Genomic DNA, 27,431 nt, shown 5'->3' on the forward strand with positions numbered 1-27,431 from the left:
GAAATTCATAGGAATGCGCGTGCAAGATTTCGCATACACGACAAACGCGTCAATACAGCTAATTGTATATCGGTGTGCACGGTACACAGAACATGTTGATCCGAATGCGGCGGCAACAATGCACTAAGCAGACGTTTAAATTCAGCGACACGTAGCCGTCCTGACAGGATTGCCTTTTTGTACGTCCCTTCGGTGGTGCGATCGCGCCGGCATCAGCGACACGGAAAAATCACGAAGGGAATTCTGGTGACGGGTGGAGGTGGCGGGTTGCATGATTTAACTCGCACCCCGTCCCACTTTCCTCTCTCACCGCCGGGATGTAATGATCTGAGAAATTGTGCTCCGATATGCAATATCGACGCAAGTAAAGAAGCGAACGCTCTAGCCGCGGTATACATGCATGATATGTTCGGCGTATCTATAGGTGTCGTACATTTGGATTTATTCATAGCTATACGCGTCTATTTCTCCTCTCGTAGTGTCTTTCGTTTGAAAAGCAGGTGGTGGCGTGTGTATTTGAGAACGCGAAAACAGTGCTAGATGAAATATGTGTGTATAATTATGGTTTATAGATAAGCTGTAAATTAGTAGTCTATTTTGTCTGACGTCTGATGTTCATATTGAAATTAACATTACTTCAACTATTTATATCAGTATACCATTATTAGTAGGTATAACTTTAGATTATTTTTAAACTAATTGGCTATAATAATTAGATATCAACCTTCAAGTCATTGTTATTTTTTTATTACGCTTGCATTTTCAATGCGTTTTCACAGATTGTAATAGGAGATTAATTAAAATTATTATTTAAAATTAGTGATGTTTTTTTATTATGTTTTAATTCATAATAAAAAACATTGTATATATACACAAAAATTTATATAAAAAAAAATTTTAAATAATGTATTTATTATATAAAATAACACCAAAATTGTTTTGTTTTCAAAAAACTGGCAAATAAAATACTGACAAATAATTCCAACATGAGACTACTGATAATAAGTAAGATATAATGAATAAATAAAACAAGTGGGCTCAATTTCTTTTTCAATTTATTACAATCAATACTGACAAAATTTATATTCATTATTTCACCAAGATAATGGTAAGTGAGTATAAGAAAAAACTAGAAAAAATCTAGTTTTATCGCTCGAATGTTCTTTTTAAGAAAAAGAAGAGAGCGAGGTTGAGAGACACTGTATAGTTAAACCCTCAGCGGGAAGAGGGACGGTAGGGAGGAAACGGTCGCCATTTCCTGGTGACGCGAAGACTCCCAACCCAATCCTGAGCTATCAACCCCCGGCGAGCACAGTCTCACTCTACGGCGAACTATTCTCTGAATATTTTGGTAAGATGAACGTGGTTTCCGTGATATTAGAAGGGAATGAATTTGCGCCCAGTTTAGTAAGAGAATGTATTGTTCCTCGAAACTGTTTTTCGTCTTTCTCTAGAAATATTCTTCAGTCGGTCCTTGAATGTAAACCTCTGCCAGAGAAACATTTACAAATCTAGGACGGACAGTACAAATTTTTGTACAGAGATCAGTTTCTATTTTTTTTAAATCTTGAACAGAATTATATACACAATCTTCCATTTTTCTGTTATATTTAAAACTATATTTTAGTAAAAATAAGAATAAAGAAAATATGTATAAATATACATACAAATATATTTTATTTATTAATTAATTTTTTTAAATAAGCATTTTTAGTTATAACTTCTTTTTTCGATTATTATTATTCAAATTGTTTAATGGATTAGGGCAAAATTAATTAAATATATTTTCTTAAATAAATCGTTAAATCTTTAATATACGCTTTTAAGAATCTGAAAATGGAGTCCCTTTTGTGTGTGAGTAAAAATGACTTGTATACACATAACGGATATTAAATGTTGATCGATGATCGTTGCGATTCTGTGTTTGCATTTCCATTAGTCATGTTAAAATAATAAATAAGGTACAGTATTATTAGCAAATCCGGGCGCATAATATATCCGATGAATTAATTCGATGAAGGAAAAAAATTATTTTCCCAAATATATATTTAAACATATAATTTACAATTTTTGAAATTTTACTAAATTTTACTAAACGCATTATATTGTTGGATATAAAATATTCTCCAAACTTTTGTCGAATGTCATATTCCATTAAATACATATTAATATTATGTTTCATTTTCCAATTTCTGACTTTTAATTTTACTATTATATTTATTCTAGTCTATAATATTTATTTTTGAATTTATTTTATTTTAGAGAAAAAAATATTTATGACATTAGTTCCACTATAAACAAGCGTATTTTGCGCAATTACGCATTTTTTTCTCTGATATTTTCTCTGATACTGGTAAATAACTGTTTCCATTTCATGTTTTATATGCAAATGGCATCTAATAGGCGTTTATGAAGAACACACGATAAATGTTTTTTTTAAAACTTTACTGTTTGTATTTTTGTAACTTTTGCAATGGTTAAATGCACAAAAGATGGTAGAATTATAAACGTAAATATACATTTGGATAATGCACAGAAGAAATCTGATATTTTATGAAACAACGTTGGAGTACGGTCCAACTGACAGGAAAAAATATTATATTCTCTCGTAAATATTCCACGCGTATATTTTGCAAAACATGTAACGAAGAGAAGTGAGTGCAGAGAAGGATATAAACATGCGATAGTCGTGTATAACATTGAGCAGCGATTTTTTTAATCATAATATTTGTAGTACGTTAACGAAAAAGCTTAACTGATATTAAAGTTCGTTGGTTTAATCGAGTTAATGATAAATTTATCATTGCGATGTTAATGATGCGAATTGTTTATATATATATATATATATATATATATATATATATATATATATATATATATATATATATACAATAGTATTTTTCCTCTCTTGCACAAGTTGCAAAAATTACTAAAGTCGTATTTGAAACTAAATATTACCAATTTATTTAATTTTGTCTTTATTTTTAATTACCATTTACTCAATATTAAGTTTATTACTGTACTGTATAACATATTAATAGAGATTAACATTTTTTATAACTTTCTTTTTCCTATCTCATACTCACTTTTCAACGCTAAATTACATATGTTCTTCATAATAATATCCATCACTCTCCATTGCAAATACAAAATCATATCGTAAATTACAATATATTGTTAACGTTGTACATACATATATACGATACGATGTTGTACATATTGAACAAGTATATCTGCCAGAATATTATCCTAAAATCATTTACAATGCATTATAGCGATTAAATCGAACCATTAAAAGATCAGCTTTGTGCGCGGATTTCCGATCGCAACGCGAACATTTCGTCCCTCATTTATTTAATCCCAGTACGTGGAAAATCCGCGAGAGAGCATAATAGCCATTCCACCCGCGTAATAGCGCGTTGGTCGATTCGCATTAAGATGCGAAATTGTTATTCTCTCTTTGTCGTATCGCGCGAATGAAGATACAACAAGCGATACGCAATATTGATACCGCAGGATTTTAAGACCGTTGGCCAGCGAGTCGTTTCTGGACGGTCGTTTCGATGTATGCCCGGAACTTTAAAGCATGCTGAAAATAAATTATGCACGCACTTCGCGTACGAATGCGCGCACGGTTGGTTGGACGGTGCTTTTCACGGGAAAGGGCTTAACCGAGGGGAAGGGTAAGGGAGGGCATCATGAGAGAGCCGCGGTGGGTAACGGCGGTGATGAGGGGTTGGTATATATAGGGTGAAACGGGCAGAGGTGGTGAGAGAAAGAGAGATATATAGAGGGAGAAAGCGAGCGAGAGAAAGAGAGAAAGAGAGCGAGAGGGATGGAGGGAGGGAGAGAGAATGAGAGAAAGCGCGAATCGGCGCGGCAGGGAACGTCGCGGGAGGGGTGGTCGCAGAGGAGAAACTGCGGGAAACTGAAACGTGGCCAAATCGAAATTAACTCGCGCGTAACAAAGCCGCGACTGAAATATTAATTATCTGAAAATTAGTTGGATATGGGTCACCGGACGATGAGTTACGTGAACGGGTAGAAGGGAGGACGAACAGGGGGCGCAAACCTTGTGTGCTCCTCGTAAATACGCGAAATGAGAGTGCCAGCAGCTACCCCGGGGAGCCGCTGCTCTTTACAACCCCATAACGCGGACAGTGTTCATCAGCTTTGAACGAAGCCCGAAAACCACGACGACCGCGCGTCCGAATGTAGCCGATATAAACTTTCTGGCGCGCGTACTGACGAGAAACACTCACTATCGGTAGTTTCCTCCTTGACGCGACGTGTTGTCGGACGGTGCGCGATAACTTTATCAAAGTCGTTTCCAGGTTTCTGTCTCTCCACATAGCTGCATCCACCTCGTCCGTGACGATTCAATCTGTCGGACGGATTACACCGCGCGGAAGAAAAATATAGCCAAGCTATGGCGAAGCTGTGGCTTTGGTTGCGCGTAATGAGGAAGGAATTTTATTTCTGATGGTCGAAATTGCTTTCGTATAAAGGACTTTATCTACAATCTATTAAAAAAATTTATGTCGCTTCTCGTTCTACATTTTATTTGACATAAATAATTGCTTTGCTAAATTTGTAGACGTCTTTCATCAAATTTGTGAAGTATAATAAATTAATTTTTTCACAAATAAAAAAGATATTTTAATTAGTTAAATATAATATACATATATATATTTAATTATTACACAGTCTGCTATACTTAAATAGTCGCAAATAACAAGCGTTTCGATTTAATCAATCTACGAAGAATGACTTGACGTGTACAACATGTGGCACATGATATAAAGGACGATTAAATGTTCGTTATATATATTTGTCGCAATTTAAGTGCAGAAATGTAAATGTGAAATCAACAATGTGGCTTACAATAAAAAGCAACAATCGTGGAAGTTGTGCTCAAGACATGGATACACACACAGATTTGAAGCTCACGTACGTTAAGTATATAACGGGATAATGTATGTTCGGAGGCTAAAACAAGGGATGGCGCACGTTACAGCCATACAATCACGACCACCACTAATGGAAATGACACACACCTGACTTGCGCTAACTAACATTTAGTTCGAACATGGCGTCCAGGTTCTGTTTGTTTGATTGTTTGCCAAAAGCCCGCAAATATTGGTCGATCCATTTACTATGCACGTTGCGCCCATCCCCAAACGCGTTACAGCGCATTCGCGTTGGCTTTCTCCGGCCGGCGGCGGTAGCGGAGTTTTAAAATATTTGAGTTTCATTATTGCATTGTTTCACGGATTAGTAAAGGTTGATTACATTCCGCGCCGTACATAGTCGTTCGGTTGAAAATCACGCTCCCTCTCGTGACCATTTCGCGTCCGTTATAGCATTAAAAAGATTGGCGACGTAATATGAAGTTACTACCGCGCTATGGATACATCCTTTACCTACTTAGATCTTAATGACCTAACGTCGAGTATCACTCGCCGCTGAGCTTACCGCGATATGTTTCCATCTAGAACGGAAGCAAATATTTTTTACCCTGCTACTGCGATCGAACCACGAAGTGATTCACTATTTAATAGCACCGGAAAGGATAATTTATATTACGCCATTTAAGTGCTACAAGTAGTAGTATCTGCACAAAAAATATCTGATTATTTTAAGGAAAAGAAATTTTATGCAATTTTGAGAAGAAAACTTTAAAGAGAGAAAGAGAGAAAAAATAAATAGCTTATTGAAACTTAATATTATTTGTATTAATTTGACTACATTTATTCGAGCATCAAATAATTATTATATAAAATATTTATAATAAATTGGAATTAAATAAAGACAAAGACTGATATTAAAAGATATGACAGGCCACGTCGTAAAAAATCAGACGCGCATCTGTGCGGAGTGCTTTTGAGCTGACGATGTAATAAAAGAATTCCGAAATGCAGTGAGTCAAATTACGCCAACGAGAATTTATGAAACGAGCACGTGAGTGCAGCTGGTGCGTCCGGGATGCGTCGGCTGATAGTCTACATGATGCTCAGTGCTATGTGCATTCTCGCAAGGGTATAGTATCATAAAAATATCAATTTTTATTTTTTTATGTTTATGTGACCAATGGTGATTCAAATCTTCGGTATTGTCGTTATGTTGGTACACAACGATAATAAAGTTAGTTAAGAGTCCCGAAAAATCAATTGATAAACGATATTTTTTTTTATATAGTTGAACTTTTATAGTAAAAAAATTTGCGTATTATACGTATAAAATTTTATTTCTCGTGCATGTTGTACTAGTAAATAAAAGAGAAGATTATAAATAATACTATCTAAATTTCTGTTTTATTTTTGATATACAACAAATATGCATTATATACGTATTATCTTGTAATAATGTTGATTTTTAATCGTACGGTTAGAAATGAATAAAAATGATATTTTCTAAATAAATTTGTCTGTCAAATTTATCTATATAATATGAATTATGTAATATGAGATGATATAAGATTTTACTGTCGCATTAATACACGTACTGATTTTAATGAATAAAAATTGTAATGTCTTTTATTACGGGACACAAGTGCATTTGCGTTAATTATTGTATAATGCTTGCCGTAATAGATTCATAAAATATACGGCGTAAAATAAGGATAAAATGAGGTCAGGGTTGTCCACCACAATCGTTTCCTTACCGTCTCTCAATTAGACATAACATTTCCTGTTCATCATTCGACTTCGTGACGAACTTTGACAACCATCTGAAACTTTTCGCGACTTCGTTCATTCGTCTAGCTTTCCTCTTAAGTCCTCACAGCTATTAGTTCCAGAGTTCTTAAGGTACGCTGGAAACTGTCTTCGCGAGCTCGATAAGGTTCTATCCCACTGAACTCGACGGAAATCTCATCCAAATTTCCTCGGCCGTAAAGTCGAAGAGTCGACGAAATCGTATTACATCGGTGCAATAATATAATATTACTTTTTCGAGCAGTGATTGGTTCATTGCTGCGCTTCACGAACTTCTGGTATATAGAAAAATTTTAGATTACGATATTGTCATAAGCCACATTCGCTTATCGCTAAGAGAGCTACCAAAACGATACACCGATAAAATTGTTAAGATCGTGCTCGTTCTTTCTTCAGTTGCCGGTTTCAGTCACTTCGCCGAATAGAATTCAGTTATTCTTTGCAGGTCTCGCGAAGTAGAATTGGGTAGTTCGAGAATATTGGAGAAGAGCGACTCGCTGGCTAGTGAAGAAGAAATACCGTAGTACGGTACGGTTAGAAATCGAACGGGGAATGGAAGGATCGCGGATGAGGATGGAGGGATATTAAAGGTCGAGAGTTGAGACACTAGGTACAGAATATGTGACTGGGATGCGTCTATCCTCACTCATTTGGTATTCCGTAGGACGCCTACTCCTCCCTATCTATTACCTCCAACTTTCTTCAATCTACGCGTTTTGCTCTCGTTTTACCGATTTATGGATCCGGCGGGTTCACTACGAGGCTAGCTTTGTTTGAATTACCAACCCGCTAAGGTGGTTAGATGGTCGCCTATCAAAGTTTCCAGCCCCCGCACTTACCGAGCTCCGAGCTTCCGAGTAAGGGTATTTTCAAATACCACCCGAAGAAAGGAGTGACGCGAAAGCTGTAGGGCTAATAGTCGACGGGATAGAAGGGAATGGACTACTACCTGCGTGCTCTCTTCCTCTCTTTCTCTCTCTTTCTTCCTTTCTCTCTTGCTCGTTCTTTTTCTACTCACATAATATCTTCTTTGAACTCGTGATGAAAAACTAGAACGGCTAAAAAGCAACCTCGCCACGAAGTTCCTTTGACCAACGTGAAGTAGACGCGACCGCAGACTTACAAAAACGCTAGACTTACGAAAGCCGATCTTTCACTACTCGCTCGCCAAACTTCTGTATATTCTCGTTCGATTTTCCTTTCATACGTCACGCTAACATCGTTCCATCGAATTACTCGTTAAACTCATTCAAGGAAGTTAGCCATAATGTTAATGACAACGGTTGAAATAATTTCATTAAGCGAAACGAGGTGATTGTCACGTAACAAGGCGTGAAAGAAAACGAAGTTGGTGGCAAATTAAAGCGACACGCGTTAATTTTACTTCTCTTTGAACCACGGTTTTTCATCCTTTTGTCGCGGCAAGTGCCAATTAAGTATAAAATGGAACGATTGCAGGTGGACAGCGGTTGAAAATGCAAATTAAGAGAGAAGAATCTTTTTTACATTAAAATAAAATATTCAAATCTCTATTGAATATAAATTTAAGTACTAGAATAACAATTGTGGATTTCTATTTATTTTTATATATTATTCAAAAATATTCTCGATCAAAGTGTATAAAATTCTATGTTAATACATATTAATTTAATTATTGTGTTGTCAAAATCATACTTATAATTATACCGTGAAAGTTTTACATATTATTCGCGCGATTTATGGATAATCGATGATTGTGATCGCGCGAAGGATTATGGTATAATTGATTTGAAAATTCATCTCATCTATATCTCGTTTGTGCAAATATATAGATCCAAATTGTTGAGCAAACAACTTAATAGAGACAGTAGATCGGTGCCGATTAACAAAAATGACTCGATTGCATGCCAAAAACTTTCTAATTTCAAAAGCAAGATAAATCATTACGTTAAAATTATTTTTTTGCTCTTATATTTCATCGCTTTATACTTTTTTTTGCTAAATCTATCACACCCGACAGAAAACTATCAGTTTAAAATATTCATATTACATTATACATGATTGATCACAAAAGTTATTGCGTACAGAATGTGTCAGATTATTTTATAGTAATTTGTACTACACAACCGATTTCTAACATTATGTAGATTTATATAGACTTTATTGAGAAGAATTTTTCTGTTGTGATGAGATATAACATATTATTTAAGATGTTTATAGTATTACAAGTGAATAAAAATATTCAATGTTCAGAAAATTAATTAAAATCGAAAAGTTACAATCTAACGAACTCGGTGTATCAATTAAATTGATGGAGCTTGGTTTTCAGTTTGGCGACCGAGTCTGTCCATGTTATAACCACGCATGTCCACGCATGAATTTACAGTAGACGCTGTCGCAGCTTTGTCATCGAGATTTCGGTCAGTTTGTAGATTATCCCCGATCGCGAATTTTAATAGCGATACCCCCGTGGTCGATAAGCATGCACTGCTAGGTACGCGCAATACACACGCGTAACGCATACTTGTACCGCACGCGTCTATAGACCAGCGGTGCATTATAGATATACATGTCCACGGGGAATCCCGCTCCAACAAATTTCGTTGGAATTGGAATAAAAGTAATTAGAGGCATTCGTGTTGTCCTGTAATTAGCTTGTGTGCGCACTTTCCAGCACGCTACGCCCGGCTACGACTAATGCGATTCTTGTGACAGCGTCGTCCAATTTCATGCCGCAGTATCGCAGTCGGTTATTCCAAGGGACACGAAACGCCGTTTATCTATCTCGTAGAATAAAAAGGGTAAAGTGATGAGTTAGAAGGGGGGGGGGGTGGGAAACGAACGTGGTGCGCGGGTCTTTGCCTCTTCGTTTTTTCCTTCTTCTCGAATTTGATTGTTTGCTGGTGAAAATTGGCTCTGGATTGCAATTCGAACACATACTGACTGATCTTTAGTAAGATTGACAAACTTTATATACGAATTCTTTCATCAGTGTTTGGAGTTTATTCTTTTTCAATGACATAAAAGATATGTTTATATAGAATAATACGTAATACTAAATAAAAAAAGAGCTAATAGCTTAAGCGTAATAAAAAAATAGCTTCTTGCGTATTAATCTCTAAGAGTATAAAATAATAAAACTTTCTCTCCTCTGTTTAACTTGAAGCAAACTGAAGTTTTTAGCAACTTCCGTCGCCCGTGTAACCCGCTAATATTTTATGCAAGTTACGATTCAGAGGTAAAATTATAGGACAGGAAACCTGTAAAAAGGCATCTTGAAAAGGAGTCTACAGTACGCGTGGAAAAGAGTCGTTGGAGAAAGACTACAGAATGCAAATAGATGTATGCAAGATATATGAAGAACGTATTGTCGTTCTCTCTACGTGCTGTTATATAGCAAAGCCTCCCATAAACTTTTTATTACGTTCTCTACGTTACACATCTTTTGAATTAAAATAGATTTTTTTGTTTTAATATTTTCGTCACATTACATTTAAACTCGCGCGTGTTGTCATAACTGACTGTTAACAATGTCAAGCTATGTCATATATTTTAATTAATAAAGAAAACATAATTTGCCATAATGTGTTATCATATTAATAGAATCTGTTATAGATTTTTAATTGTTTTCTTGTATTTGTATCGCAAAATTTAAATCGGTATAAATAAATACAAAGTTATGCAATGAAAAAGTACAAGAATGCAGTTAATCGCAGCTGATATTGTCTATCAGACATAATTAATTAAGGTTCATTCTTATATTAATAATAAGAGAGTTATAATACTCCACTTATTATAAAATTTAAAATCTGACAAATTCAATTCTCGATGTAAATATGAAAAAATAAAAAAAAAATACATTCCTATTCTATTGTAAAATAAATATACACATTAGTTAATATATTTATAATTTTTAAAAATCTTTCTTTTCCTGCATATATTATATCTGTCTCAGCTTTCTCTATCTATTAGGAGAGACTATTCGTGCACGATCAACGCCTGTCTGACTGTGCAAATTACGATACGTTTTGTCCAATACGTTTAACGTTAGTGGAAAAGATCCAAAGCACACGGCCGTGTCAGGCGGCACGGACTAAATTGGAACTGTCCAAACTTCAACATTCCTTTCGTAATTTGTTGCAAATGGTATGCAAGTCTTGACGTTGCTGCGCCGCGGTTTTCTATGTTCCTCGTAATTTTCGCGAAAGCTCTTTAATTTTCGCAAAGACTTAACGTGTTCGCCCGCGGCGGCGCACCGCGATTTTCACCGGGCCACGGTGATTCATGGTCACGCCGCGCCATTGTTTGGCCGCTGTTTATAAATCACTATTAGTTTATAAATAGGACCCGCTGTACGTGTGTGCGTGTATATGTGTGTGTATGTGTGTGCTAATAAAGTTCCCCGCACCCGGCCGGCGCTCATCACGATGTGCATCCGAGCAATTTAAGGTGCTCATAGTCGACCCCGCGCGTAATTACTCTCTCTCTCTCTCTCTCTCTCTCTCTCTCTCTCTCTCTCTCTCTCTTTTTCTCTTCCGTGTCTCGACCTTTAAAGGTTAAAAGAAAGGCGGCTCATGAGAATGTATTCGTCGCCTCGTTGATCTCATAATAAAAAATATATCTTAACTGACACAGAAGTATAACTACAAAAGCTTCGAAAAAATTAGAGAGTTTTGCTCTACAGCTCTTAATCACTATGTTATTGAGAAATATGATGCCATATAATAAATTAGATTATACACTTTTTATTTATCGTAAAACTCTTCATTATTTTTAAATTGTGTGTAGTTACAAAAATCTATGCCTATACAATCAATGAAGTTAACTTAATAAATTGAATTAATATATAAACTAATCAGAAAAGAATTGAAAATGTGAAAGAATAAGATTTTTATATTTTAATATAAAAAGTTATCATTTTCTACGCAATAACGTAACCTTTCAATCTGGAACAGTCGTATATATACATATACACACAAATAGATGAAAGGGTGGCTGCAGTTCTGCTTTCGCATCACTGACTTTATTCAAGTAACGCGTAAAGATCAATACGAGTTTATATACACACGTTGTATACGCGTACACGTACGTATTGTAATTTAGCGCGTTTCCAAGCAACTTCTATAATAAAGCTCGGCTCTCGATTTCGAGAGCTTAGAGCTCGGATCGCAGATTCGAATTTCACTTTGGATGTTGTGGTCACCAGTACAGGCGCACACCATTCCTTAGTTTCAATTTCTACGATGTAAAATTAAAGCGGAACAAAAACACGAACAATGACCAATTGACATTAATTACATAGCTTCGATGAATGTCAAGAGGCCGCTTCTTTTTTTTTTTGTTTTTTAGATACCATTAGCAAAGACGAGTGAATCCGTTCTATCGGATGAGTCGCTCGCGCGACGAATGACAATTGCAGTAGATAACAATGGGATAAGAAAGCGAGAGGCATGGTTTCCCGAGTGCTACGAGTGGAAGGTAAGGCTAGAACTTGCCCAAGAAGAATTGCCGACGGGTCAGTCGTGTAACCCGTGGACCGAGCCATTCGGATTTAGAGTGGGGTTGAAGGTGGATGGTTACGCCGTTGCCTGCACTGTCGGGAATGGCTTCCCGAAGCCAGGTAAGTAGCTTGATATAGCAGAAGACGTCGGGGTTGTCGATGACGGCAAACCGAGACGTCTTTCCTTGGAAAATTAGAGAAACAGCTCCGAGTACGGCTAAGGAAACGGAAACGTGCTAAGGAAGGACGGGCGCGAGCTGAACATCGAGAGAGGATTAAATAGCAAAATATCACTCAGAGCGGTGCACTGAGCGCGTATAGCCTGCAAGCTCCGGCATTTGAGAGAGAACGATGGGTACTACGTGACCGAAATATTTATCTTCGAAGTTGTACGAGAGAAAAAGAGTGCGAGAGAATATTAGTGGAAGAGAGACAACTAAAGAGAAAGCGAAGCAGGAGCGAGAAAAAGGGAGAAGAGGGCGAAGGAAAGTGGAGAAATGGCGAGAAACTACGTTCCTGCTCGACCCTGAAATATATAGAGAAAATAATGTTCCTGGTTTAAAGAGAGGACCTTGACCATTGACGTGTAGTTCCTACTAGAAACGTAAATTTAGTTTTAAAATTGTGATCGAATTATTGGTGCCTCGCCTCGATGCGGAGAACCAGTTCTTTGATGTGTATGTGTATGTGGATACAGTTTGACATGTATGTGTGTGTGTGTGTATAGCTTGACATAAATAAAGATTTTTATCTTCTTGAAAATAGCACACAATTTGGCAAATAGTGTAAGAAAACGAAACTGCAGAAAATTTTGGCTTTCGTGAAAAGTTGCTTTGAAAATGTGTGAAAATATTTTTATAAAGTAGATACTGTTTAATAATTTTTTAAATACATTTATTATATTTTAAATATTTGCTTTATATATTTTAAGAAATTTATTCACAATATTTTTATTTTATCGGATGTATAAAATATATTGAACATAGTTGAAATATGAGTAAAATGTAGGAAAAGTGGCTTTCTTCTCCGCAAAAACGTAATAATAATCGTGACGGTTTGTCAAAGACGCGCGGATCGCGGCACTTGTTAAGATCCAGCAGTAAACTTGCTATCTTCTTGCTATTCTTATCGCGACATTCATAGTTATACTTCCCCACCGTATACATTTTACAACGCTCCATTAACGATATGGTCGTGCTAAAGCGCCAGTCTTTTCACCCTCGTTTTTCTTTTTTTTTTTTTTTGTTATTCCGTTCCTGTTTTTCTCGTTTCCGTTTCGCGGTTCTCAAGAGAAATCTCATTTCCCCGCCTCGCGACGTAACCGACCCGCATTTTCACCTTTAACGAGCATCGCGAAGAATAACGTAACGCGCTAAATTAACAATTAAGACCTAAACGGCTGGTAATTAAGCGAAGACGCTGGGAGACAGCAAGAACAGCAAAGGTAAGGAAACGAATCTGCTGGATGCAGCGAGCTGTAGGAGATCCCGTTAAATTCAAGAGGGGATGAAAGAAGGAATAAGTAGGGATGAATACGTACGCGAGGGAGAATGGCGAAAGAATGAAGGGAAGCCAAAAAATGATGGCGAAGCGAATTTAGAGCGGAATGAAGAAAACGGAAATGCGAAGGAGATATCGACTGTTTTTGAGAGAGAAGTGACAGGAAATTTAACATATCAAAGGTACGATATGTCAAGAATCAATCTATCAGCGTTTCTTAGTGCTTTGATATGCACATTCTAAGAATGTGAACGTTTTATTGAATAATTTAGTAAATTTCTAATATAGGCAACGATAATAATATTATTATTATTCTTATTGTTATTAATATTATTATTACGTATTATTAAAAAAAGTTTTTATCTATTTATTGTATACTGGAAAAAGAAGTATCGTGTGGTAAAGATTCATAAAAATCCGATTTACAAGAGAATATCATATATCAAGGAAAATTGTAAGGTTTAGGTACAATTTGCATATAAGATAAATGTTATTATGAAAAAGCTCGTTTTCATTGTCTATAATTGAGCATCTAAATTTACTTTAAAAATGTAACAAATTGATAAAAATAATAACGACGTTAATAATGGGAAAAATAATAATGGGAAAAAATTGTAAGAGGAGAAAAAAAAATGATCGTATTTTTTTTATACAGATATTAATCTTTACGAAAGCAGTTTCTTTACGAAACGGAAGAACGTAACTTTTTGTATGTACATTACATCTCAATTTTTTAAATAATTACTTTTATTTTTCAATTCTTATGTGTAAAATACTAATGAGAATAAAAAAGTAAGGTGCATAAGTAATCCGAAGTTTTATAATTTCTCAAAACGCGAATTTAAAAAGAAAAGAATTAATATTATATCTGTTAAAAGAAGTATTATAATTTAAATGTTTAAAGATTTAACCATTAAAAATATTTTAAGGTTAAACTATTAAAATTACTGATAATACATGAGATATTTTATTTAAATAAACTAAAGTTTGTTCCATAATTTGCTACATGTCAAACAGAGTTTAGTCTATAACTTTATACCGAGATACAAAGTTTATTTAATTGAATAGTTCCAATAATTGCAGTGTCTATTTTGCTGGAATCAATCACGCACAGTGCGCGCGAACAACAGTTTCTATTTAGCATACCAAAACATTTTGCTGTTTATGCTAGTCGCGAGTTCTCAGAACGATATTGATTTTCCACGTCGATACGTAACTTCTGAAGGGCCGGTACGCGTCTATTTTAAATGTAAAAAATGACCGATGGCAGTTAGGGGCTTAATTTCACATCTCATAAAACTGCTGAACGGTGGCTCTGGCCCGGCAACGATCTGCTATTATATCAAGTGAAACTCTGCCGCTGAAAAACAGTTTCGGTGTCCTCGTTATTGTTGCGGATGAATAACTTTTCATATCTTTATCTTATTTTCATATGCGAAAAGAACATTTTGTAAATAAACTGTATTGTCTCGCTTTCATAAGTTGTTTGCATAAATTGTTTAAATCTGACAGCCTGCTATTACGCAAATGATGTAAAGCAATTAACTATGAGATAATAACGTTTAAACCTGACACTCTATCGCAATATGCATGTATTATAAAGTAATCAACTGTAATAGCTATAACAACCCTAAACGGACACTTACATACGTGCATTTACGATATACCTATCATTTTACGATTGTGCGAAAAAAAAAAACCGATGTAATACGCAGTAAAAATATATTTCGCTATTCTCTGTAGAATTGCTAAAACTGACGTAAACGTCATTCAACATTGTTGAATTACTAGTACTATGATACCTCGATGAATTCGTATGAAAATCGTTACACGACAGTTTCATGATCGTAGTGTTTGCACCGTTACACTCGAGATCGTGCCGATACGTATGCATATTGTCAACGGATTTTAGTATGATGCGAGCCACACGTGCTTTTATTTTTACGACGCTATTATTTTACCACCTCAATGTGCGATGCGCTTTTCCCGGGAACGCCTGTTATATATGGACGAAGTATAAAGGGACAATCTGCATGTTCCCCGTGAATTTCGAATTTTTCTACCCTGGTGCTGGGAAGTAATAACGAAGAAATATTATGTGCGGCTCTTTTTATCTTAACGGGGGAATAATTTTTTTTGGAGAATCTCTTGTATCTTACACAAATACGTTATGCAAAGCAATTTTGAAAAGGTAACCTAGGGGGCTTCCCCGGGGGAGTAATTCGGGCTTGACCTCACAAATATCTGGGAGTATGTATATAAAATGGTCCCGCACGGAAATTGGATTGTTATTTTAAAACATACAGAGTAGTATTGTATGTACATAGCAACTAAATCGCAAGCTCTTGAGTTGTTATTATTTGGCCACAGTAAATTTCCGGAAGTTTTAGATTGTTCTCGTTTAAAATTTGAAATTGATATGCAATGTATTTAAAAAAAAAAACAAAAAAAAAAATATATATATATATATATATATATATATATATACTGCAAAAATTAAGTTTGTAATTTTTATCTATACCGGAAATTAAGATATAAGGTTTTTTAAAACGCAAAAATCTATCGTAATCAGTTTGATAAGTAATATTTATGACTGCAACTTTATACTCAAAGAAATATTACTGATACTATAAATTTATAAATGCAATCAGGTCGTGAGCGGAAAATCCATGACAATGACGATACTTTATTGCATCTATAGCAAGTCAATATCCAGAGGGATTATAACGGTTACACAAATACCTATGAAAGTCTCGAGAATGTCTTAAGTAGCATGGTAGCGGCTCTTATCTAGACGTGATTGGCAGACGACTGGTGGGAGGTTAACAAGGTATTGTTTCTGTAATCAAGCAAGATGCTTTACGAGCGAGACCTGCGCACGACTTACTTTTCTGTTTTTAATTAAGATAAAGGCACGCGGATAGCTCTAGGATACCAACGGATTTCTGCATGACATGTAATATTGATCCTTACTAATCGTTAATTCTCTGTGCATTTAAAATTGACAGATATTTATTGGCTGCATATGTTATCAATTACCGAATATTGCGTGTTGTGATAAATCAACTTAAACAATTTTGGATAATTTTGGTCAATAAGTTAATAAGTTAAATAATTAATTTTATGTATCACTATTTATGACATAATTTCATGTTTACAAAGTTAATGTTAGAACGTGAAAATTACGATATATTATAAAATTGAGATAGAAACGCAAAGAAATAAAAAAACAGAAATTACTAATGTCATTTCTCATTTAATTCATAGCAAAAAAGAAAAAATATACTCAGCTTTTACAGGTAAAATGCACGCGCCTTTTGGCTACCGTGTATGTGTCATGTACATTTTGTTTCAGTCTGCAAGCTCTATAAAGCTATAAGTATGCGGAATCGATCGGTACACTTCATGTTCGTGAGAACGATGCAGAAAAAATTGCACGTTTGAAGGTATGACACTGGCCGATGGCAGAGTCGTAGCACGAATAACGATAGTACGTGCGATATTGCAGAAAAATTGTACGATAATTATACGAGTGCGCCTGTGAATAATTAAGTGTATGGTAGCACTTACGATACACTCGCACTTGCTTTGAAAAGCGTTGGTACACACAGAATATTTCATAAGATTTCACAAAATGGGGTACGACAACATTTGTTTGGTAAAGCTATTACACATATGGATATATATATATATATTAAGAGATAAAATACAATACATAAAGTATTAAAAAATATTATTTTTTTAACATTGAATAAAATATATTTCCGTTTTTATATTTTATTTTATATGTTAAAGCCCCACATATACCTCTGTAAAAAATTTAAATTAAAAAGATATTAATTAAAAATATTATATTTTATTTTACACACAAATTACATACAAATCTTTGTATTATCTTTGACAATAATAATTTTTATCAACAATTTTATGAATAATTTTAAATCTGATGTAAAATTACAATCATACAAAATTAATCTGTATAAAATTAATTATAATAGATAATTATTCACTTCTTTGCCTTTATGTAATTATATTTTATTGCTTTGACGAAAAAGTCGATGAACTCTGATACTAAGATACAAAATTATTTTTACTGCTATAGTAATAATCGATGACTAAGCCAGGGCAGTAGGCCTTTTCAGAGACGTATAACAATCACAAGCAGATTAGAGCCGACAGCCGTGCTACAACGACAAGGTGTGTCGCTGTGAAAAACTCCCATTGAGAAAATAAGTAGGCCGGAGCGAGCGTGTATTGAAAAAGTTTGTAGACATTTCGTTTCCTGTGTTTCTCAACCGGTGCAACCGATGTGCATTCAATATTATAGCGGATCGCTGCAAATTCTTTTAGATGAATGACGTTTCTCAAAAATTTCAAATTACTATTATTCGAGTATGCGATTATCTTGATTTTGTATAATACATCTTATTACGCGTTTAACAAAAATATCATTTTGTGCTCTCATGATTTTTGATGAAAATTTTTTACAATTTAATTTTTTTAGGTTCTAGATGCAAGCACTGTATGTTTTCTATTATAATAAAGGGACATATATAATAGGATATATATTGATATATCTTTTTGTAAAAATCTATGAAAAATATTAATAAATGTAGCATAATAAAATCTATTACATAGAAGTTTAAATACTCATTTATCTTACCTTAATTATCTTATCTCGGAAACAGAAACACGTGTTATTACGTAACAAAATTCTCGCACAATTGACGAGCAGCAACAACAGATCTGTGTAACTATTTTCACCGAAAAATAGAAATAATCAAAATGATATCTTCTATTTATCAATGTGAGAGCACGACATCTGCAAATTAGCGCGATTCGTTTCTCGGATATCACGACTCATCTCCAGCCGCGTTGGAACCGGCCCGACGCGCGCGAAGTAAAAAGATTGATGACATGTCCCCGATCCGTGTATATACCATCGCGAAACGGGTGATGCAAAATCTTTCATGACTCGCTAATGTTTTGTAACAGTTCTTGTTCTGGCACAAACGTTGATAGATCGTTTCATTGACCAGCGACGAGATGAAGCTCGTCCGTCGTTCGCGAGAAGAACGATCGGCGCGCGATCGAGACGTGATAGAGATGAATGAAAAAAGAGTGAGGGGGAAAAAAGCGAGAAAGAGATAGAGAGCGGTAGGGAATGAGAGGAGAAAATCGTGGCAAGTTTGGTGAAGCGATATAACGTAGAGTATATCTGCCTATTATTCACGCGCGAGATAGGTCGAGAAGTGGGGGGTTGATCTAGCTCGATCTATGAGAGCCCGGGGGTGAGGCCAGACTTAGAAAGGTGGGTTAGGGGTTCGTGGCGAATTCTTATAAATCAAAACAGACACGCTATCCCGTCTCATAGGGTGTTTCCACCCTTTCTTACTCCGGCATCTATGCCTTCTTACTTCCTTACCTGGCCGACTCTGTTGGAAGTAAAGGGAAAGGAAGGAAATAAAATATGACAAGGGGCGCGAAAGCAAATGTCGGAAAGAATGTTAGAGAGAAGAGAAGCGCTGCTCGACATCTCAGATGTTGATATATTATTGAGTGTGTCGCGTATTATCGGTCGCTATCCAGTATCGTTGACAAGGGTACATGTCGAGAGAAAAAAATTGAGCCCGAGATATCAATGGATGAAACAATGAACAAGAAATGTTTATATTTTAGTCCCACATATATTGACAAATGTACATATGTAGAAGCGAGAGATGAATTAAAAATATAATTAAAAGTATTTAAACGTTGTTCTTTAAATTTATTATATATTTATTATCAGATGAAGGGAGAGAAGGGAGCATTTATTTATTTTTTTTTTCATCTAAAACAATATCATTGATATTGATTTCTAAAGTAGAATAATTATGCAATTTAGAAACGTTGTTTAACAGGAATATATAACTTTTCATTTATCTGAAAACTCTTGCGCAAGATATTAAAGAATATTCTTCTCCAGACATGTTATGTCTATGTAACGTGAGATTGGCCGGCGTTATAAGAAGTCTGCCTCGAGTTATGTTACTAAGCACATCAGTATTAGCCTATACCGCGATATTATATACATATATATTATAGTAATATTCGCCTTTGAAAACGGTTTACTACGCGCATTGCCGCGGCACACATACGGTTATGTTTCGTCTTCAGAATAATGTACATTGCACTCGCATGCACGCTGTTATGCCGCTATTTCTCTGAATAAGACATCAGCTTTGGACGTATTTGCGTAGTGAATATTTAATGTTATCGATATTGCCTTAAAAGTCGTTTGAGCGGAAACGGACGTGAAACTATTATACGACGCCTTATCTATTACATGAAATTGATTCAAATTTTTCAAAACGTCGCATTTTAGATTTTATCTATCTCGTTAAAAATGCAAGTACGCAATCTCGCGCTGGACTGCGCAGGGAAATGCGATGGCATCGTATTATGAGCAGCGGCATTCTCGCATTACACTAATGCAATTAAGGATATTGTAATCCTGAATGTAACTCAGCCCGCATGACATAATTATATCTCTCTGCTTATGTGACGCAATGTAATAAATGTACATAAATATATTTGCCCGAAATATAGTTTCGCATATCTCGGCTAGAACAATCGTTGTGCTTGTCCGAGTATGCTAAAATTCATGTGCAACATTATAGTTGTTGGCACGAAGCAATTTTTGCCTGGTAAATCGTTTTAATAATGTTAACAAGATTGTTGCTGTTAAAACCACGAATCTTTTTTTTATTTTTACACATTTGTTCTAATCTTCTTTCTTTTCCCTCTTTTTCTTTTTGCACGTACTAATCCTTATCGGTTCGAAACATGCAACCGGAAAGATTCTGCCATTAACTATCCGAACGAGCTCTCATATCTTAGTAACGATGGACAACGATTTGGCTATTTCTGTATTCAGCACCTAATATCTCATAACTGACGTTGGAACGTGTCTTCTTATAGAGAGTACTCGCTTAATTTACATATGATTTATTTCTGTGAAAAGTCCTCTAAAAGATTTATTTATAGAATACTATCTACATGTTCACATACATGTACATGACCTTTACTCGTGAACGGCCTTTCTCGTCATAAGCTTCGTCATAATTATTTAATCGATTATAATCAATTAAAATTTATCTTTCTGTGCTAGCGCGAGATTGCACCAAGACGTGGTTGTAGAAATGTTCCGTGAAACAATTCGCGAGATGCATCACTACGCGTCTTCTCCGCAATTCATCTCTAAAAAGACTGGAGGAAAAATTTAATTGCTGAAACGCGAGAAAATCGAGGGAATCGAACATCTGGCGATCGCCATTCGCGTTACCGAAGCGCCAGTCATAGAAACGTAGAAACATAGAAAAGACGAAGAAAACTTACGGGGGTTCTGGACGTGCACAGGAGACGGAGGGTTGGTTCGCGTGACGACGGCCGGAGGAGGCATCTTGGCGTGCAAGGCGGCGAGGCATGAGTTCGCCACGTCGTAGATGAGATAAGCACCGTAGTATCGGCCCGCACTGCCCATTTTCAATTTATTCTTACCAGGTGCAACCGCCATTTTCGCGTATCACGGCCACAGATACAACCGCATTCACCGGGGGCGCGCCCGATTATCACTTTTCTCATTCCACCGATGATCGACCGCGATTATTTTATCGGATCAGGAAAGGTGCACTGGATCATCGTAGGGCTCGTTCTTAAGAATATTCTCATCACAAATTTTACTGTTACAAATGCCGAAGCGATGCCATACACGCTTCATTTTTTTATCGTCTCGCCGTAACATGAATTTCACATTCTCGTTAGGGATAATGTGGAGTATCTTGCAAAGCTTGGAGAAAAGATGGCCTCCGAATGTTGAATACAAATTATGAGACCGTAGCTTTTTTCATAAATATACATTAAAAAGAAAACAAAAATGTAGATTCAATGAGCTTACTGCGGCGTAGCGTGAGATTAAATATTATATCAACACTATTAACTTTACCATCAACACTATGTTTCTTTATAAAAAAAAAAAAAAAAAAAAAAAAAACAAAAAAAGAAGAATTCTCTTTCTTTTCTTCCAACACAAACACTCGTGAAAATTAATTGGCAATTTTTCTCTCCGCGTGTCGAATCACTATGTCAAAACACTGATTACCTTTCAAGACGATGAATCAATCATTAATCCTGCATGTCGGCCGATAGGTTAAATAACCGACATTGCTCGTGGATCACATGCGCACAGTAGTTCGATTCTCGGCAACCACGGCGAATACCACTTGGAACTAATTATCCGGGCGAGCGCAAATATTCCGTCCTTGCATTCTCGTGACGAAGCGCCGGCACTGATTTCGATACTGCTCCTCCTCCGAGCGAGGCCTCGATACACCACGACGATCGACGGCCGGGATCGGTGGGCTGGGCAGCCGAACGGAAACGGTGCGGTTCCGCGGACCGGAAGCCTGGACCGGAAGCGTCACGAGTCAACGGGCGCCCCTCTGATTGCACACCGCGGTCGCGACTAGATAAAAATGTATTCGCATGCCGTTTATTTATACGGTCGGAGTCTCGTGATTTTGCAGTCCGATGCGAAGCTTCGGATGCGCCGATAAAATTGTATTTCTCGCCTGGCGCCAAGGAATGGTCGCGTTTAATAAACGTTACGTTGCGCGGCATTCGAGACTGAGTTTTTAATTGGCGAGCGTACTGCCGCGCACTGACTTCATATTGGAGCAATAGGAATAACTACCGCTGACGATATATTATCGCGCCGCCGTGCTTCCCGGAAACTTGATACCAGCGCTACATAACAATAGGCGAAAATGGGTCGCTTTAGTCGGTCAATTTCGCAGCGAGTTTATCGTCGAGTTAAACTGATTTACTATTAGATATCTATAAAGATATAGTGTAATAAGAACGAACGAGAGATTTAAGTTAGCTTTGCGATTTGCTTAAATATCAGCAATATTAATGCGGAGATATATCTCCTCTTGATATTATTGTAAACGAAATAATTTACAGATAATTATGTAATCGAGATACCTTTGAAATTTTGCACAAAAACTTGATGGATTTGATGTCGATATATTCTTGCCATGTTGTAAAATTTAAAAATTTAATTGAGATCTTAATTAATATAATTGCAGTTTAATAGAACGAGAGCTAATATTTCAAGAAAAAAATGTAACAATAATAATAATAAACATGATAATTATAGTAATAATGATTATGTGTGTGTATATAATATTGATGAAAGACTTTGCTGGCATGCTTACTTTTTTGTTATCCTATAATTTCATATTAACGTCTTTATAAATTTAATTATCTTTTATCTTGCTGAGAGTTGCGGCGCTAAAATTATGATGCACCATTCATGCAAAATTATGGGACTCATCTGTATTGATTTTCGAAGCTTTACAATGTATTGTTCAAATTTTAAGTATTTTGGCGATAAGCCAAACGATACCATCTATAAATCCTTGTATTTGTTAACACCGCATTTGTTAATGTTACTTATTCGCACTTTCTCTCTCTTTCTCTTATTCGTAAATCGCTTCCAGAATTGTCAAAAGATTATAAATGTTAACGTACGCATAGAAAATGTCAAAAAGAGATTTTAAATTACATGAATATAATGCATTTTTAAATTTATCGTTGCATTAACTGATAATAACAGTATTATTATTTAGTATTAAAAAAAAAAAAAAAGGAAAAAACGATTTATATTTTTAAAAGAGACCCGATTTTTCATTACGGTGCACAATTAAATCCATAAATTGCATTACAATACTGCGACAAAAGTAGTACAATTTTAACGAGTTTCAAGGATTACAAATGCATAGTCACAAAATCGTATTGTAATGAAAAGCTTGAAGAGTCTATTGAATCCAAATGTAATAACACAATTTTGAAACAATAATCGCCGTTATCTGAAATTACAATACATATTTTGCAGCGTACGATATTTTATTTTGCCGGAGCACTTTGACAACAAAGCGTTTTTGTTTCTGCTTTGACGTACGTTATATCCAAGGCACAAAACAGGCAATATTAATCCGATCCGAATAGTAGATGCGCTTTGTGGCGCGTACAACTGTTGCGCCAGGCAGACGTAACATCGGATTGCCGTATAAAAAATGTAATTGCAGTCCCAAAATAATCCGCGAGTTTCCCGGCTGTTTGTTTCACGGCTGTTTTTCTATCTACCGTGGTCGCGCGCGCGGGCTCGCGTGTCCGTTCCGTCTTCAATAATTAATACATTCATATCCGGTTATATGCGGATGCGTTCTATGCGCGCATTCCCTATGCATCCTCCCGTCGCGCTCACTCTATCCAAATGGTCATCATCGCCGGATCCACACGCGCCGTATGCTGATCATTACCAACTGAAACCAGCGCTTTCTGCAAACAATGGGCATCGTCGTACGGTCATGCTTGAGCTATCGCGCCGCGCAATTATTGGAATCGATTATCCATCGGATGGAATTGCGGCGGCTTGTGGTCGGATCGCGCGAAAGTCGAATGTATACGGCTCGTATTGTGGACCTGCACTTTAGATATTCGCAACGAGACCTTCGATTAACGAGATTTTGCCGGTTCGCTCGTGTTACGAGAGAGGCGATCGAAGGCGCACTGCGTGCGTGGGTGTTCGCTGACGGCTATCGAAGACACACTCGTGCTTATCGCTTGTGCATTATGTGCCTAAGGTCGTGTGTAAATACAGCAGGCGAAACAATCATGAAGAATTAATTTCAAATGCGTATACTCTGGTCTCTTTTCTTTTGCATTATTGGGTCTAAGATAATAAAGAAGAAAATGATATGAATATAAAATGTGAGCTTGATCTTACGTCATGTATCATGTATCATTACAATTGCAAGGATATCACGAGTTGGGACTAAAATAGCAATAAAGACTACAGAGCATATCCAAATTTTTATTATTAAGTTTGTCTCACAATATAGGTGTCAACTTTTTTACTCTCCCTTTGTTTGTTATTTTAGAATATGTACTTGCAAATGTAAGATGTGACACTTGCAACAAATACAAAGTTTTCTAATAAAAACTTTTCTATTTTCCAATGTGTAGCTGTGAATAAAAAAAAATCTCTTTTTTCATAAAAAAAACTTTACAGTTCTATAACTATTCATACGAGTAAATAAGAAAAATTGTATGCAATGGATATTTTTTTAGAGAGAACACGTTACTTTTATACTTACAGTGCAAAAAAATTATAATACAGTATTAATTTACATATAATGAATATTTATTTAAAATATTTAAGATTAGCCTGGCAAGTTTTTTATATTTTGCTAATATGTGGGGAGATCTCGAATTTATAATAATAATAATAAAAATATATATTAATATTTTCTAAGCTTTATTTTTTAACGTTTTTCTAGTATCGCACAATTTAACCTTTATTCCGTCCTGATGGATCATTTTTGTCTGTGATTTTTCTAACAACGTTAATTTCTCGAAAACAAATAATCATAAAATAATACATTTAAGTAAATTATATTTGAAATTTATCATTTTAGTCTTTATTTAGAATGTTCAAAGAAGGTATATACATTTTTTCAGATTTTTTAAAACACTTTTACATATTAATAAACTTATCGAAAATACGCCGACCCACCTGTACAGTTAGAAGGTGCCAAAAATAACAATACGGAGTAAGAGTTAAATATAACAATAAAAATATTTGCAAATCTCAGATCAACATTTTATTTTGCACGTCTTACATATACATATGTATAATATATATATTTATCCTTATCTCTTTCTCGTTTTTACATTTTATCATATCTCAACTCTGCACGCACGTCCGCTTTCGTCGGGCTCGTTCTCGTGCGCCTGTTTCAGTATGCACGTCGGCCTAAGTACGGCTCTTCGTAGGCGCGTCACATGCTCATCAGTGGTGTACAGGCGACGGGCATATCGTATCGCACACGGAGAAACGACGCGGCTCGGTTACAACGCGAACGTACCGGCGACAATGGCACCGACGCGACGGGACGCGCGACAGGAAGGTGGCCGTATCAAATGCTTAACAGTCGACACAATGCCACGTACATATACCGATACACACCGGTCACTCCGCAAGCCGCGATTGTTGGCGTAGCGCGGGCGCACATTGTTACTTCCGTCGTGAAACGTTTGACCACGAGCACTAATTTCACCGGGAATCGAATCACCGTGAATCGTGAATCTTCGACTGCCTACGATGTTCTTAGAATAAAAATAATCTTCTTTCATATAGACATTTTTTTTATATTAGTTACTCAATTTATATAACAAAACACGTTGATGAAATTTTTTTTTTTTTTTTTTTTTAAGTAGAAACTAATACTTTTTATAGAAAAAAAAAAAAATTTTAATTGAGAATTGAAAATGTTTCTATGTAGATAATAAGCGCAGAACTTTTAAAGATAATATACATGCGAGAAGTCTTATAAAAATGTTACTTTAGATTGAAAATTTTGAAATACGTAAATCCTTGCTTATATATAGAGAGATATTTTGCTGTCGCAGATACTCTATGAACATAAATGCATAGTGATTAATATATATGATCTGTAATGTCCAAACATTACATATAGTCATCAGCAGATTAAATGAAAGCGTAAATGACGTCAACATTGTTCCGAAATTAGACGCACACAATGCCTGGTATAAATACACGTGCGCACGTGAACCAGGGACATTGTTATTCCCCAGTGCAACGCTCGACCACGTTACAACGCTAATTTCAAAGCGTGCCGTTAGCAAGTTGATGTAATTTATGATCACGAAATATAGACGTGATCAGAACATTCGTGCGTAGCGTTAACAAAAGACACTTAAACGATGTAATCGGATAAATGTAGCTAGAATTACCGTGTTTTATTTTTATTTTTTTTTATATGTAACGAGAATATAAAATAACATATCAACGTTTGTCTCTGTAAAAGGATGACTGAAAAACAACATCGTATATTTTGGAAAACGAAGTTATCATCTTTGCTATATATCACCCACTTTAACAATTTAATCTATGTGACACATTTACACTATCCTTACATTAAGCTGATCATAAAACAATCTTTAATATCCATTATCTAGAATCGATATCAGCATGGTATCTCGAAAGTTTCGAGGGCCACTTCGCGTTACGGTGCATTTAATTGCCAAATGATCGTTAGAAAGACTATGAGACCACGAATTAATGTCATAGATGCATTTATCGGCTTGGAGGGCAGACGGTGAATATAGGCTAATGGTTAAAGTTGATTATATTACCAGTCACAACCAACACCTAAGTGGTTAACAAGACATTGTCTTTGCGTAATACATATTAAGCTAAAAACGAAGTGTGTGGGATGCTTGCTTGTACAATTCGTGGTTAACATTTATAGATATTCATAACAAAACATTTTTATTAATATCGATTTTATTATATTATTTTGTATAAAAAAAATATTAATTGCGTTTATATAGAAACTTTCACACAATTACAACATTTATTTATAGAATCGACTTTAGTGTCGATTATTTAATTGAAGAAAAATTTTATGGATCTCGCAACAAACAACTAGGTGTGAACAAGTTTGCGACAAATTTTAATAAAAACATAATTCTATTTCTGTTTCCTTGCATTCTATTTATTCTGTCCAACATTAAGAAATATTTCTTTATAGCATTTATTTCTTTTTTTTACTATCCCTTTTTATCAAACTTTTTTTTTACCACCAGTTGCTCTCGGAGTTGCGCTC

General features: G+C 35.6%; 1 protein-coding gene and 1 long non-coding RNA gene across 10 annotated transcripts in view; one reads left to right on the forward strand and one right to left on the reverse strand.

Annotated features, from left to right (window-relative positions):
- LOC140672173 (uncharacterized) overlaps positions 1 to 27,431 on the forward strand; it is a 166,678-nt gene that overhangs the window by 138,015 nt on the left and 1,232 nt on the right. The gene's annotated exons all lie outside the window — the stretch shown is intronic.
- The window catches only part of LOC140672167 (nucleolysin TIAR), a 411,431-nt gene that overhangs the window by 119,686 nt on the left and 264,314 nt on the right, over positions 1 to 27,431 (reverse strand). The window contains exons 1-2 of one of the 8 annotated variants that reach the window (XM_072904065.1): positions 22,953 to 24,800; positions 21,073 to 22,479 (exon numbers count right to left, since the gene is read on the reverse strand). The exons of 6 other annotated variants lie outside the window; for them this stretch is intronic. In XM_072904065.1, coding sequence (XP_072760166.1) covers positions 21,073 to 21,250 — 178 coding nt within the window. In that variant the 5' untranslated portion in view covers positions 21,251 to 22,479; positions 22,953 to 24,800. Of the gene's footprint in view, positions 1 to 21,072; positions 24,801 to 27,431 lie in introns of those variants that run through there. One more of the 8 variants, XM_072904064.1, reaches the window with a different exon arrangement.

The sequence above is a fragment of the Anoplolepis gracilipes genome, chromosome 12, assembly GCF_047496725.1.
Source record: "Anoplolepis gracilipes chromosome 12, ASM4749672v1, whole genome shotgun sequence".
NCBI lineage: Eukaryota > Metazoa > Arthropoda > Insecta > Hymenoptera > Formicidae > Anoplolepis > Anoplolepis gracilipes.